General features: G+C 48.2%; 1 protein-coding gene across 1 annotated transcript in view; it reads right to left on the bottom strand.

The window, feature by feature from the left end:
• Positions 1 to 23: 23 nt before the first annotated feature.
• ATP6V0D1 (ATPase H+ transporting V0 subunit d1) overlaps positions 24 to 16,260 on the bottom strand; it is a gene marked incomplete at its 5' end in the record, with an annotated part of 33,789 nt that continues 17,552 nt past the window's right edge. Inside the window, 6 exons of the mRNA XM_005422749.2 lie at positions 24 to 1,379; positions 1,903 to 1,980; positions 2,738 to 2,914; positions 3,500 to 3,577; positions 7,367 to 7,446; positions 10,336 to 10,514. Of these exons, the coding sequence (XP_005422806.2) occupies positions 1,218 to 1,379; positions 1,903 to 1,980; positions 2,738 to 2,914; positions 3,500 to 3,577; positions 7,367 to 7,446; positions 10,336 to 10,514 (754 nt within the window). The remainder of the gene's footprint in view (positions 1,380 to 1,902; positions 1,981 to 2,737; positions 2,915 to 3,499; positions 3,578 to 7,366; positions 7,447 to 10,335; positions 10,515 to 16,260) is intronic.

Raw genomic sequence — 16,260 nt, 5'->3', positions numbered from 1 at the left:
CCCAAGTAAGCAGGAGAGAATAGTGCAGTAGGCAGATATTTATTGGTGTAGAGAGGGGGGGATCACAGGAAAACAAGCTGCAGAGGTGACCACAGCATAAGCTGGGACAGAGCCACTCTCCATTGATCCTTCTTCCCAGCAGCAGCCAGTATGTTTCCCTCCAGCAAGGCTTGTCTGCTGCCATTGCACATGTCCCAGAACTCAAGTGCAAGTAGGAGCTAGCCAGAACAGAGCAGCAAAGAGCAGGGTTGCCACACCATGCCCAGGGCTTGGCTCCCACCCTAGATCACAGACAGGCAGGGCCTGGCACATCCCTGCCCCCACCAGGGTGACTAAGGCTGCTCTGTCTTCTGGCCAGCTGTGCCATACAGCTTCATGGTAGTGCACTCCACCCTCTGCAGGGGACAAGCCTGGATGTCTACCCTGGAGGGGTGCAGGGGTCCACCACCATCTGCAGAGCCCAGAGGAGCCCCAGCTCTTGCACGGTTGTGTCAGTAAACTGCAAGCTGTGGGTCTTCACAGCTCTGAGGAAGGAGCTCAGCCAGCTTATGGAGCCCTGTCCAGGGCAGGGAGACTGATGAGAGCTGCTTCTGCAGAAACAGAGAGGCTGCATGAGTGCAAACACTGCCAGAGTGGGAGGACTGTGCTCCACAAGCACTCTGGCTCTGCCCTCACATTCCCACAGGCTCCATTCAAGTCCTGGCCAGGGTTGCTTGGTCTCTCCCAGGTCAGGGTTCACTACAAGGGGATGCAGGAATTGCACAGCAGCATGGGCTACGCTACAAACCACAGTATAACTACATCTCACAGGAACAACACTGAGTAGGAGACGTGCAGAGCACTGACAGAGGGCCCCCCAGCCACGGCAGACCTGACCCATTCCTCTGCAGCAGTGGAACTCTCTCAGAGGCAGGCCCCCGCAGCTCTATGAGCATAAGCACACACAGCAATTAGTACAGGAACACTGTGACTACTGCATACACAACAGGAGACCCTCCTGCTGCACAGGGCTAAGCCTGGACCACTGGTCCCTCTGGACATCTCACAGCACACACAACTCCAGCTTTTGAATAATTTAACTAGCAACTGTACAGTTTCCTCATTTGATCCAGTTCCACAGATGAGACATCCCTGGAGTCTGGGCACGGGACAATTCAGGGAGTTAGGGGTCTGTCCAGACTCCAGGGGTGGGAGGGTTGGACAGGAGCAGAGCAGAGTTAGAAGATGGGAATGTAGTTGTCGATCTTGGTCCTGTGCCGCTGGGCGATGCACTCTGCGATCCACACGATGTTGCGGCACTCCTGCTCCTTCAGCTTCACAAAGGCGTAGAAGACTCCAAAGTGGAATTGGTTGAGGAAGGCCAGCTTGTTCAACTTTACCTGGGGAAAGCCCAGAGGAGGACATGTCATTTGTTCATTTCAGATAGGAGGAGTTGGTCAAGGCAAGCATGGAGTTGCTCGGAAGGACCCATGACTTCCCAGCAGGCTCGAAGGCTCTGCACAGGTATCCTACTCTGCATCTCTCTAGGTCCTCAGGACAGCTCTAACCTATAGCACATGGCTCAGGACAGACTCTGACATTTGAAGGGGGAAATATTTATAACTCAGGTACCATAGAAGTCCTTCTTCTCCATGTAATTACACTCTGGTTTTGCTATTGATGGACCAAATATCCATGAGCAGCCCCAAACATGCCTCCTCACACTGCTGGAATCTGGGTTAGACAACAGGCCAAGCACTATGCCAGGCCCCCATTCTCATGCAGGAGCAGAGGGCAAGCATGCTTCTCCTTCCCTCAAATCCTGTTCATCCACAGTACTGCTGACAGGGCAGTAGACCAGCTTTCTGACACCTGGAGCTTTGCAAATGGCACATGTCAAGAAGCATTTCAGGGCTCACTCACCTCGTGCTCAAAGAACCTGTCTTCAAGGGTTTTGTCTCCAGGGTTGCTGCCAGCCCCTTCAAATAGCAGCTTGTACTCCTGCAGGAAATCATTATATGAGGATATACCCTGTACCCAAGCTCAGCAGCACTTGAGAGCCTCCTGTGTCACAGATACTCCAGCCACTCTGTTAAGTCAGAGAACAGAGAAAGCAAGAGTCCTGCTCCTTCTCCAAAATGTGCAGTTCTCAAAGGCATATCATTGCTTCGAGCCACAGGAAAAGGGGCATCAGGTACAGACCCCCTCCATGTACAGACTGGAGTGCTTGGGCCAGACCCCTCTGCCCACACGCAGGTTGCTCAGTAAAGGGACACTGAGCTCTATGACTCCAAACAGGCCCACAGCCATGCACAAAGTGGCTTGAACACAGACAAATCCAAACGTGTCCTCCCAGGTCAGCGACTCACCTTCAACTGAGCCAGAGCTCAAGGCTGGAAGTGGGGCAACACCACTTCTCACTAAAGATACATTTCCATCCCAAATCAGGCAAGGAGAGCCTGTCACTGCTTCCACATCAGCACTTTAGGGGTTTAGTGGTAAAGGCAGTCCCCACACCCTTGAACAGGGAACACTGTCTCCCAGTCAACCCTAAAATGACAGCTATGACTAAGAAGCCAATGACATCTCAGGCAAGCCAAGTCCTGCCCAAGCAGAGCACAGGACCAACAGCATCAGAGACGACTGGCACCTCTCTCCCCAGGCTGTCAAGTCACAAGTTTCCCCAGATCCTCAAGAAGCTTTGATGCAGAGCAGGCTCTTGTACCAATCCCCACGGCCCTCACCCCAGAGCACTCACAGGGTAGTAGTCAGCAACGTTTTTGACTTGCTCGTAGTCATCTGCCCTGGCCAGCTGAGCCAGGCCCTCGGGGTAGAGCTTGCCACAGTGTGGGAACAGCTTGGCTCGGTCCTCCTTGGACAGCTCAGTACCAAATGAGTTGATGGTAATAATGAAGGCCCTCCGGTCAGCTTCAAACTGTGGGAAGAGAGTGGCTCATGCTGGGATGCAGTATCTTTACCAGAGGCTGCCAGATATCAGTGCTGCTCTGCACACAGCCACATCAGAGGGCAGCATGAGGAGGCTCCTGGGATGCGTACAGCTCTCCAGTGCTCAGCCAGGGCAGGCTACGTGTGCAGGCTCCCAGTATGCCCAGTACCTGGGGAGCATTCAGGTGAGGAAATCCCCATCCCAGGCACAAGCCAAATCTTGCCCAAGTCAAGGGGTGACTCTCATCTGCTCCTAAGTCCTGCACATCTTGCCACAGCAAGCTTTGGCATGGAGACAAGCTGTGACTCCAAGAGCTCTGGTAGCTCTCCTACATGTTAGAAGCGTCATAGGAAGAAGACGTTGCCACTGAGGCAACTAATGTATCAGTACTTGGGGGATCAAAGTCATGCTCAGGCAGTGTTCCCCAGGTCTCCCAGCAAGCAGGTCAAGTGGGCATGGGGATGCTGAACAGGAACTGAAGAATGCTTAATAACTGGCAGACAAGCTGGGCCCGAGCAGGGAGTGATGACCATCGCTGTAATACCATCCAGCTATGGAAGTTTCCAGACCTACCTCCAGGATTGGGCACATGGCATCTGCCGTGGTACCTCCCAGCGTCTTGCAGAACTTGTAGAAGGACTCCAGGTAAGCCTGGAAGAGAGAGGGCAGATGACCATTCTTCTACACAGCTTCATCTACTCCCCCACAGGGCCCTTCAGCAGAGGACAGACAGCAAGCAGAATTTGCTTTCTTGCTCCCAGATGCTCTGTAACACAGCACAGGCACTCTGGCCCCATATGAACTTGCCCACACAAGGACTGTGCTTTCCCCAGGAGCCAGACATGAAGGGTTGTGGTTGGGCTTGTTCAAGTGACTGCATGAGCTTACTGTGGGCAAGATCCCCAGGCAGCAAGGTTAAAGCCTATTTTTCTCCTTTGAGTCGCCTAACTCATTTTACTGAAGTCTCACGTGGTTTCCTGACCCTGCTCTGGCCTCTACAAACATGCCAAGCCACACAACCATAGCTGCAAGACCTACACTCAGAAAGTAGCGCTGTGTAAGCAGAGTCAAGAGATGAGACAGGACATCTGTGAAAGAAACCAGCCATCCTCTCGAATTCTCTTTTCACACTGCAGCCACTTGGTCTCTATCCCAAGTGAAGCACTGCAGAAATCATACGGCCAGGCACAGCCACGCTGCCTCCAGGAAATCCTTTGTGGAGATGTTCTGTAATCCATCTGGAAGATGACTCTGTCTCCCAGGGGGAGCCTAAGAAGGCTGTGGATGGCTAAAAGTATCGTTCAGCAAAAATGTTCTCAGAAGAAGTGATCAAGTAATAAAACACCTCCCCAAGCCTTAGAGAGCTGCAAGCAGAATCACTTCAAAGGGATGGAATAAAAGGATGCTGAGACACCACAAATCTCTGTTTATCACAACAACTCTAGGACTTAAGATGGACCAAGAATGTAAAAGTTGGATACTCTCAGCCTCTGCACCAGGAAAGCACCTGGATTACTGTGTTCTGTAAATATTTGTTACCACACAGTGCAAGAGGACAATGCTGGGTGAGCATCACTCATCAAAGAAAGCCTCTCCAGCACTTGCCACTGCTCAGGTGGAGGACAGCACAGAGCAACAGTTGCAGAGTTACTACAGGAATAAGGACATGGATAATGGATGCCCTTTGAGGCTGACAGGAAAGGGAACTTGGAGAAGAGATTCAGTCACTACCTCTGCACAAAAGGCTTTAGAAGCAAATACAGGTGAACTCAAATATCCAGCAGTGAACGGGGATCCAGTAGCACATACAACATAGAAACAGTCTGTAAACAGCTGCACTGGGTGCCCTTCCAGTGACAGCAACTGGAAGAAAAACTCCAACATCCTAAAGCCCTTACCCCAGGAACAGAGGTGTCTTTGCCTTTAATGATCCTCAATGGGTCTTCCCCTTCATGAACCCACCCCCTCTGCCTCCTGCCAATCTCACCTGTCCTCAAGTCTAGTCCGAAGACAGGCCTGTGGCCTGTCCATCCACATTGACTTTTCCAACATCATCTGTGGATACCATCCTCCTCTGCCAGGTGAGGAATCCTAGCCTTTTCCTGCAGTTTTCTGTACAGAAGTCATCATACCCAAGCCTCTAAATGTGTCTGTCTTAGCATCATCTCCTGTTTTGCTGTTCATACTCTGAGATGAGTGGAATGAGATAGTGTCCAGGTCAAGCACACTTTACTGATGGATGCAGTAGCACAGTGATACTCATACAGTTCTTTTCTACTGTTAGGAACATGTAACTTTGTATAGAGACAATTGCTTAGGTCAATCATTACCCAAGATTGCAATTAGTAGTAGGAAGAAACATGGAGACCCTCACTATACAAGCAGAGTTAGGGTTCCCTCCTGGCCTCTCCCATACACAACTCATTTACCCACACTGATTTGCCTGCTTTATTTTATTGTCCAGTTGCAAAGCTCCTTCAACTGGTTCCTACAAGAAAGTCACCAGCAAAGGCCAACAGTCAGCTGGCTTGACTTCAACAAGAGATGGAACAAAGGGAGTAAGCACTGAAGATAACAAGGCCAGCAATAAAGATAACAATGCCTGCACACTTCCATTGCAAGACTTGGCTGCTGACTGCACTCTACACTAAGCACTGACCATTTTTAACCTCTGTTCCCCATTTTAATCATATTTCCATTTGAGAACCTTCATTGCTAACAAGAAGCCTTTGTAATAGCCTTCCTCCTATGAATCCTGCTCAAACCTTCTGTCAACACACTCACAGATTTCTTAAAAGCCTCCAGTATGTCTGGGAGATAGCACTTCCCCTCCCCATGCCAACTCCACACGAATGCAGGCATCTGTCCCAGGCCTGTTGTACTTTTCAGAACAACTCTCTGCAGATTTCAGACTTGATTTTAGTTCCTTCATTTGCATTGTATTATACATTTTCCAGTCCCTGGGGAGAGAGGTAGCTTCAAGTAGTCTGTAGGCAGCAAATACCTTTTCCACTCCTTCATCCCTGTGATTTGTTACGGACAGAGCCCCTGAATTCCCCAGGGGCTGCTCTTTAGCAAGATCCAGTGCCAGCACACACTGAGGCATTACATGCACCTACATTTCCATTTGTGGGTAGGAAGAGCAGACTACAAAGCAATATTGAGCCTCAAAAAGGATATGGGAAAGGACATGGCAGCTGGGATCTAAAGGGATACATCCCACCTCCCTCCTAGCCAGTTTTCCCTGTGCCCACTCTGTTGCCTGCCTTCCCCCTCCTGCTTCACATTGAGACCTGTGCCCTGCAAGGCTGTGGTGTTTATGCACACAGGTGTCCCTCCCTGTTACAGCAAAGACCAGTACACGCCAGAGGCCACAGGCAGCTGCGCATGACTGCTGACACATCGCTCCTTTTCCCTCCCTTTGCCTTCACGCCTGACCTGCTCTCTGCCTCTCCAAATAGGCCATAGCTTTCTTGGGAAGAAGAGGTCACACCGACTGCAGGCTGGATGTGACCAGCCAAAACAAGATTGACAGATAAAATCTACATCCCACCCCTGATCCAGAGAATCGAGATGGAGCGATAGCCACAGCCTGCACATAAACACATGCTTCAACACTGCCAGCTAAAACCAGACAGAGCCTGCAGAGGAGATGACAGTCAGGACAAGGAGATCCTTAGCCCCCTCCACATCTCTCTGCCAATACTCTCCTGAGCTTGCATCTTTCACACTGCTCTACCAAGAACATCTAACCCTAATCACAGCCACAGAAGGCTTGAGCAGACAGGTCCTTGGGAAGGGCTCAAGACAAGGAGCGAAGTCGATGGGAGTCCTTCAACCAAGTTTAAGTTTAGTCACTGTGAATGCAGTTAACTGCACCTCCGAACCTGTGTGGTAAGGGAGCAGACTTCTCCTGCCTGCCTGGGGCATGAGTAAATTCAAAGACACAACCTCTGCAAAATCTCTTGCACAGACTCCTGAGAAAATCCTCTCTGCCTAGCTCTGATGCCCTGACTCAGCAGAGCTGTGTGATCAGATGTCAGGCCCCTCCAGGAGTGTTATCTTTACTTTCCAATGGATGCAAGGAGGTTTTGGCCATGTTTAATCACCACGTCAGGAATAAACAGGGAAGTTTACATCTCCTTCCTTTCTCAGGAAGGAGAGGGCACTAGGACAAGAGGCAACAGGCAGAAATTGATGCACAAAACTTCCACCTGAATATGAGGAAGAACCTTTTTACTGTGTGGATGACCATGCACTGGAACTGTTTGCCCAGAGAGGGTGTGGAGCCTCCCTCACTAGAGATATTCCAGAACCGTTTGGACACAATCCTGTGCCATGTGCTCTGGGATAGCCCTACCTGAGCAAGGATGTTGAACCAGATGACCCACTGTGGCCCTTTCCAACCAAACCCATTCTGCGACTCGGTGACTCATTTACCTTATACAGCGTGTTTCGAATTATTTCAATATTCATTTCATCCAGGTCCTGTTCAGATATGCAGTCTTGGAAGAAAGCAGCTGAAACAGAGCCAGAGACAGAGTTAGCATTGCCCTAACCAGAGCCATGCTCAGCACTTTCCAGACTCCTCAACAATACCAGGCAGAAGCACATCCTCTGTTGAGCTTGTCCCTCCTAGGCCTGGCCATAGTTATCTTCAGCAGCCAAATTGTCATTACTCAAAACCTCAGGCTCCACCATGGTTCCTTAGGCCATAATAATTTTTGGGGTTCTCATATGAAAATCCTTCCTTACCCCTTAGTCCCATGGTTTTGTTAACAGCCTATTTCCAGCAGAAATTCTCAGCTCTAGCCCCCAGCATTAGTGATAGAGAAGCCTGTATTTAAACATAAGCAGTCCCCAAACTGATCCCAGATGCAGGCACTTGGAGGTGACAAGGCAGCTTTGAACTGCCTGCTACAGCATTGCAGGAGTGCTTAAGCACCTGTGAGACAGCAGCTAGTGAAACACAAGGAGCTGATGCTTCTCCCTCCTACAATATCCTAGTGGGGATTAAGGTATGATGATGCCATAGCTCGTATTGCCCATGACACTGGTCATGGTTGGAGTCAGGAGTTGTTTCTCCTGGTCAAGTCTATCAATCAGTCTCATTTGCCACTTCTTCCAAAGGCTTTTATTTCTCTAGCTGAAAGTTAGCAACAGGAGACAGAATAAATTACTAGGATTTGGTAGGATGCTCAGCCCTACATACTTTGCCCAGAGTACCCCTGGGAGGGAGTTGGAGAAGTTGTTGCCACCTAAAGAAGACAGATTTCAGATCAAACAGGTGCTGCAAGCTGCAGATATAGAGTCTTGTACATCTACAGTGTAAATGCAAACGAGTGGTACAATAAAAGCCCATTGACAGGACTTCCTGACTTCAACTCTCACTCAGTAACCAACTTTGCTGAATTTGCTACAAAGAGAAATCTGATCTGTCTCAGCTTACACAGTGCAGCTGTGGGTAACAGACACCACAGCCGTGCTGAGAACTGACCAGTGCTCTGCTCTGTGCAACAAACCAGCTGCAACACAGGCTCACACCTCTGGCCTGTACCACTTTTATAGCATGAGCTGCTTGGAAGGACAGCAGCCACAGTGTGGGTCTGGAGGGTCCTGAACAGAGGTTAACCTCGGCAGAAGTTTCTTTGCAGAACCAGAGCACAACGCCACGTGTGCGGGGGAATGCTGCTCCCGATGGTTGGCAAAAATGCAAACAGTGTGCCAGGACTGGTTTTTACTGCAGGATGTGCTGGCCAGCCTGGAGAGCTAAGCAGTGGCTACTTCAGAGTAGCTGAGGAATGAGTACACAGCTATTTCAGTTCTTGGCCCTCCAATATCCCAAATTAAGCTTACAGCCCTGTTAACCTATGAAAGCCATTTGGGGTTAGGCATTCCCACCAAGCCACGTAGCTACTCAAGTCCTTTTAGGAGATAGAGCTGGTGAAACAACTGAAGCCTGCATGCCTGCTTGTTTAGGCAACACAGCTACTCCCCATGTTCCCTTGCTGAAGAAATGCCACACTGGTTGGTACACAGCCCCAAGGGCATGGCCAGAGCAAAGGTCTGGAGAAGCTAGCCCAGGCAGGGCTGAAACAGGCAAAACCAACTCATGAACAAGTACATGAAAGCAAGAGGCAAAGACCCTCAATTGCCAGCCATGTTGTCCAGAAGCACCTCAACACTGACATGGGGCATTTTCACTCCATATTCTGCTGGAAGTTTTAAGGTCTCTGAGGGATAATATCTCTGAAATACTCTGTTCTATCTTCTTACCAAAATGGGAAGGTTCCCACTTACTTGTGAGGAGGATTTTCTTCCCACACATCATCCCCACAGTGGGCTCAACTCAGCTGCATGCAGAGCCTCAGTTCTCCTGCTCTGTTGTTGCCCTGCCTTGCAACCCAGATCTCCTGAGGCAGGTTATCCCTTCTTTACTGGACACAAGTCATTTTTCCATGATGACTACTTCATTTGCCCCATTATAACACAGGGCATTTACAAAAGCACTTTCAGTTCCAAAGCCAACTATTTCTATCAAAGACAGCATGATGACTTAGAGTGTTTTCTTCTTTCTAGCAACCCCAAAAGAATGACTAATCACTGACTCAGGCATATCTCATTACGTTTTTGCCCACAGATGCTAAACTAGAAAGTCACCTGTGACTACCTCCCCTACTACTGCAAAGACTTCCATATTTTCTCCAGAACCACTTCCTACACCTTTTATCTTTAAAGAGCAGATCTGTCTGACTAGCTCTTCATAAGACACTTGGTTTCAGCACTATGTGCCTCCTAAACAGGCCTGTAGCCCTGAGACAATATATCTCAGCCCAGGATGCTGCTACACAATGAGTTTTAAAAGGCTTTTGGAGATTTCTTTGCTTTGCTGTGGTTGTTTGGGTTTGTTTTTTGTTTACATAAAGGGCTTTTATTTAACTAGTGCTAATTTTAGTAGTCTCAGAACAAGACTAGGCATGTGCAGATCTCTGTAATTATCTATAAAAACTGCATACAAGAAATTACCCAATGGTCCAACTAAAAGTGCTAGAAATCAAGTGATTAATTCCAGCAGAAGACCCAATAGCCTTTCACTAAGGAAATTCAAGGCCTGGCTCACAAAAGCCAAACTGTCCAGCACTTTGCCCTACCACTGTGATGGCCTGGACACTGATTGAAGGACACAGAGAGGTAGCTGGTCCTCCAGAGAAAAAGATGGCATAGGACAGACATAAACCTGAATCCAAGCCCAGCCACCACAGGCAGTACAGCCACAGCTGTGCATTACCCACTACTTTGTCTTTCTGGAGCACAACCTAAGGCTTAGCTGGAGATACTTAGACTGGGGGAGAAAGGGACATCTGTTCCACCATGGACAGCTGAGAGGTATTTTGAACAGCTCCACTCACCCAGGGGAGTGTCCACCAAGATTGCATTGTAAAGCTCTGCAGGTGTCTGAGCAATGTTCACAGCTTCCATCTGCTCAAAACTTCCCAGAGGATGGCATTTGGGCACCAGCTCGGAGATGGAACGCTGGTGCAGAGTCCCAGTGATCAGCAGAATGACATTGTCAATCATATAGCTGTACCTGGAGGAATGAAAGAGGGAGACTGAAACAATACATACAACATGAAACCCAGCAACAGGCACACATCATCTCCTCGTGAACATCTCCAGAAAGATGCACACTTCCCACAAAGAAGCACTAAGGCACCTCCTTAGCATCTGTTTATCATGCCAGCTTAGGAGAAGGCAGTCAGGCATAATCCCAGGCTGTGATTTATGCCACAGTTGAACCACACCATCTGGGTACCACCTACCACTGAAGAGCATTAGACTGGAACTGACTTCTGGAGGTCTCTGGCCCCATACCCTGCTCTGAGCATGGCCAGCTCTAACTGCTCAGGCAAAAAGACTTTTGAATGTTCATATGAACTTTGAATTATTTGCAAGGATGTGTTTCTCACAACCTCCCTGGGGCTCTGCTTCAGCATCCAACCACACTTGCAATGAAAAGGCTTTCCCTAACACTTCCCCATGGTCATTTGTCTACTGTCTCTCATTCTAACCCCACACACCTCCAAGAGGAGCCTGGCTCCAGTTTCAGTGCCAGCAACACTGCTCCATCTTGCCAAGTGAAAGGAGGAAGGGTCACATTTCTGCTGCCTCACTCTATTCCAACAACAACAGGACTGGCAGCTTTGGCACAAGCCTCACTCACACCCTCAAGAAACTACACACAAGGTTTTTCACACCTTACACCAAAAGCTACAAACTTCTTTGCATTAGCGCAAGTTATGACACCCCAAATCAAGTTCTCCACTTATGTTGTTCAGGATTAGCAGATTCAGCCTTTGGCACTGCAGCAATGGGACATTCAATCTGGAATCACAGTACCTGGCATAAGTTCCACCAACACAAGCTCTCTGTAGCCCTCCTCTCCAATACGTCCATTTTTCTCCTGCACTGAGGAGCTCAGAACTGGGCACAGCATGCCAGGTGAGGCCTCCCCTGAGCAGAGGAGAAAGAACACCTCCCAGTACTCCCAGTCCAGCCAGGGAAGAGAGACACAGCTAGCCTGAAGAGTGGGAACACATGAAAGGCTGGTAGCCTTCTCCAAGTAGAAGGTCCAAGCAAGAGATCAAGGCATCACGTAAATAGCAAGTGTCCCCAGCAAGAACAGCAGTGATACTCTAGGCATCTTCACCACCAGCTAAGCCACAAGCCAACCAAGCTGAGAACTTGATAAACATCAAGTGAGATGATGGGGTGTTTTAGTCAGCAGAAGTTGCCTTTGCAAATAACCCTCAGCAGCACAGGGAAGAGGCACAGATGCTCAAGAGCAGGGTATGTGGCATTTCACGCTCCCTTGATCGCACTCCTAGAACTCTAAAAAATAAGATGATGGCAAAGACCTGAAGAAGCTCCTTGGCAGGAGCTGCTTCAAAACAAATGAGATCAGGCCTGAACTAGAATGGCAAAAGGAGCTATGCACATCTGGAGTTGTAGAGTCAGGCTTCCCACAGGTACTTGAGTACTGAAGAAAGGGAACTTAAGGCCAGCATCCTGGGATGGAGGCAAAGACAGGCATGGCAAGGCTCTGGTGATGTTTAACAAACACATGCTGGGATGCTGCTGGTCTTTGCATTTCCAAGCTAACAAAGAGCACAGTGCAGACCTGCTTCCCTTTAACCACATCAAAGGCAGGTAAGCAGAGCCAGGTAAAGGCAGATTTTGCTAGTTTTTATTAGATGGGCTGATTGCCTCTCAAATATGTTCAAAGGGCACGTCCATGAAAACATCAAATCCACACCTTAGTTCCTCAAACAGGTGCTGCTTTTTTCTCTCCACACTGCAAGGCTGAGTAATGCACCTCCTGGCACTGTGATTTTTGCAGAGCACCCTTCTGTTTTCACAGCCTGCCTTTCCTGGTTCAATCTAGAACCAGGGCAATCAGCACAAGCTTCATGTACTAGGAAACCTCCTTTTGCCCTTTAATCTGCAAGGTCATTATCTTCCCTCCTGTTTGTGCAGCTCTCACCATGGAGATGACTGCAATCTCCAGGACAGCAAGAAGGGCCTGTTTATGAGAACTGAGGTAAGTCTCCTGCAGCAAGCAGCTGGTTCCTGGTAAATAAAAGCATGTGCACCCTAACACAGATGCTTCTCCATGAGGTGCACCAGAACAACGATACAGAAGATCATTTCCCAGCTCCACCATCTGCCCTCAACATGCAAGTTTCTGTAGTGCAACACAGTAGCTTTAAGGAAAGACCATGGCCAGTACTTCTCTCAACAAAGCAAGGCAACAATATACAACCAGACCAAATTTGTTATTTTAACTCAGCCTACAGTGAAGGAATAGGTAAGGAAATACAGTCATGTATGGCAGCACACCTCCTTCCTATCCCCAGTTTACTACAGATACCACTCTCCACAAGATATTTGCAAGGAGCCTGGCCAATGTCAACTGTATGAAAAAGGAACTAAGGAGAAGTGTCTGGAGCCCTACTGCTCTCAGGTCTTCAGAGCAGCTCACTGGAGTCCCACCAAGCTCATTCATGCCTTCTCAGTCTAGCTCAGCACAAAAGTCACAGCCAGGTTTTGGGAGAGCTGCCAAAATCCGAGTCTCTTCACACATGGAAGCTCCTGCTTTTGGACTGATGGTGTCAGGAAAGACAATCCAGCTGGCTTCCAGTGCCAGACAGCAAAGCATGGCCCTCCCTGTTTAATTTATACCCCTAACTTGACTGTTTCCTCATCCTTCAGGGAGGTCTGGGAAATGCACGGTCTATAGCCCAAACGCCAAAGAAGCACCAACTGTTTTAAAGATTCCTTCACCTCCTTAAATCTTGCTGTCAAAGGATTCATCCCTGCAGGAAGAGTCAATATGCGTGAGACAGAAGAGGAATTCTCATTCAAATTTCCCTCCTGAAAGCATTTCAAACCTTCACAACAACAAGGCAAATATAGCAGGACAAAGATCTTCTTGTACCTGTTAAGGCCAGGCAGACACCAGCAGCACTACCTAATCCTTCACAATAGCTCCATTTACTTCAAGCAAGGCCAAACCATCCTCATTCACATTCAGTCCCTACTTCATCCCAATAAAACCAGCCACAGCTTAGCCACTCATAGCTACAGGACAAGTCTTCCAGTGCCAGGGCAGCTGGAAAAGCCTCTTCTCATCTGTGGAAGGGGCAATAGTAACATTGCCGGGTCAGGTTTCAACAAGGACCCAAGTGCCTCCATCAGCAAAGCTGTCCCAAGACCACAGCAGAGATCCTGGCTATGCTGGCATTTCCTCCCAGGCCCAAAGAAACAGATTAAGTACAGCAGCAGCAGAGTTTCTAAGAACCTCCAACTACTTGTGCAATAGAGCAACTTTTGTTGTCATCTTCCTCATCTCCTATAAAGTTCTGACCAGCCACAAATGTTTCAGCTTTCATGGTTAATGCCTGCTCAGAGCCCTCCAAGAGCATTTTAACCTTCTCTAGCTCTCAGTGCAGCTAATAAGAAGATCATGTTCTGGACACATAAGAAAATAGAAGTAGTTTGTCACTTGCAACACCATGAAGCCTTACTTCAGCCCACTCGGATGGCCTCTTCACAGCAAAACTCTCTTGCACACAAAGTTGTTTTATACTCCTGCTTTGAGCTGCCTTCTGCTCATCTGGGGACATGGGCACAAAACCAGCCAGAGTTTGATATGCACAGTTACACCAGGCATAACTCTTCCTGTCACCCACTGGACAGAGGTGTCATATATTCCAGAAATTCACATTCACAGAAATACCATTTTAGTCAATACTGAGAAGTGTTAGTAACATCTCACAGGAGAGTATAATTTCTTATTAAGGGACCAAGAAGAGTCAGCAACCATAGAAATATCCTCAGCATCACCCACAACAGGGCAGAGACAATGATTTACAGCTTCCTGAAGTCTGAGACAACTGGAGCCACTATTTTAGCTCCTCTAGAGATTGCCACTGCAGAACAATATGCACTGGGTGACACTCAGATAACAAGAACAAAGTCAGGCTAGGATATGCCTAGAGAAGCCAAAAGAGAGGCACTGGTGGGGGAAACCTTCCTTCCAGCAGCAGCAGGCCAGAGTTCATTCTCACTGCTGGTTTTGGGAGGTATGGTCTCAGGCAGACACAGCAGAGAACCCTCACAGAGAAGAGGGGAGAGCCAGCCCCCAGAAGCTAAATCCTGACATAGTCACCCATGGGTAGCTATGAAGCAGAATCAAGCAGGAGTAGAACACAAGTGCAAAAGCCATACACAAGTACTTTGACAATGTATGTTTTCTCCTTCTGGCATTACTTAAGTACAGACACTGATAAATGAGATATGCAAGAAAGACTGCAGTGGCCCACTGAATATTTGGAAAAGCTGTTTTAGCATGGGAGCACATGAAATGCATGAGCACTCATCATATGGGGCATTTACAATTTGGCCTCAAGGCACTCAGGCACAGCCCTGCAAGGCAGTGACCCCAAAACAGTTACAGCTTCTCCCTCCTCCACTTACTAATCTAATCTAATCATAAAGAGTCATTGTCCTACAGCAGATAGGTTGGTCTTTTATTGCCTTCTGTTCCAGGATACTAAAAAAACCGTTAACAATACTGCAAGTAGTCACAAAGCATGACTAATGATGGAATATTGCGTGACCTGAGATTCTCAGGGATCCTCCAAAAGTAGAGCCAAAACTGTAGCTCAAACAGCTGCTCTGCAAGGGATCATGAGGACAGCCCTCCATGTCACAGCCAACAGACAGCAGTGGGCCAATGCAGAGGTGCATAGCAGGGGTTTTGTCGGGATGGGTTAAGATATTGCCTTGCTCAGGCAGCTTTAATGCTTTCCAAAACCAGCATTAGACATTAACTCAGACTACTGTAAGCAAGGCCAAAGTTCCTATGTGACTGCATTGGGCAGTTACTCAGATTACTATAGAAGCATGAATTTATTTTGGGATGAAAAAGGAAAATTTCCAGTGGGATCAGAGCAGTGCTCTGAACTCGGCATGAATTCCAGAGACAGCTTTAAAAGATAATGAAGTTGTTTTAACTATAGTCACTTTAGCATCTAGTGCTTCCCTCTTGCAGCTCATTCAGTTCACACACTCAGGGGGTGTTGGGAGAAGTAACTTAGGGAAAAAGTTTCAGGCTGTTTTACCGCTGCTTCCTTGGGTTTGTGCATAAATACACAGATCCATCTATATCCCACTGGATACTGTACTGGTACACAGAGCCACTTGTCACACCTCTCTCAAGCTCCAAATGTTAAGCAGCCACGGGGGAAAGCAACATGCGGACTTCAAAGCCCAAAAGAGCAGTGGCTGACACTAAGAATAGTGCCAACAGCTGAGATGTTTGTATCTGTGGGGTCAGCTTAAGATCATTAGTAAATAACTGCACAGATGTCCTGATCTGGAAAGGAGAGGAATGTTGCACATCAGGAAGATCTCAGCGTCTCACTGAGACTTGTTTGAGTAATAGACAATGGATGTGAACAGAGTGAAATCCTTTAATCAGTTTTTCAGCTTGTATTAGAACAGGTCAGATCAGCAGCAGTTCAACCTCTCTGCAGCTGAAGGTCAGACAGTCCAGGGAACAACAAGAACAGATGCAGTGTGTGAGGATCTCTGCTCAAAGTGTCCTTGCTCATCTCTTCCTACCTTTGCACACTGTCCTTCCTAGAGTCACACCAATACAAACCATACCTAAGTGCTACATTTGTGAACCTGCCAAAGAGAAAGCTGAGAATTTCATGGTTGCCACCACAAACCAAGGGCGCTCAGCCAGGAAGTGGGTGCTCTGCTAAACT

Source organism: Geospiza fortis, unplaced genomic scaffold (genome assembly GCF_000277835.1).
Source record: "Geospiza fortis unplaced genomic scaffold, GeoFor_1.0 scaffold97, whole genome shotgun sequence".
In the NCBI taxonomy this organism is placed as follows: Eukaryota; Metazoa; Chordata; class Aves; order Passeriformes; family Thraupidae; genus Geospiza; species Geospiza fortis.
The sequence above is the reverse complement of the archived record's forward strand: the minus strand, read 5'-3'. Positions and strand labels throughout refer to the sequence as shown.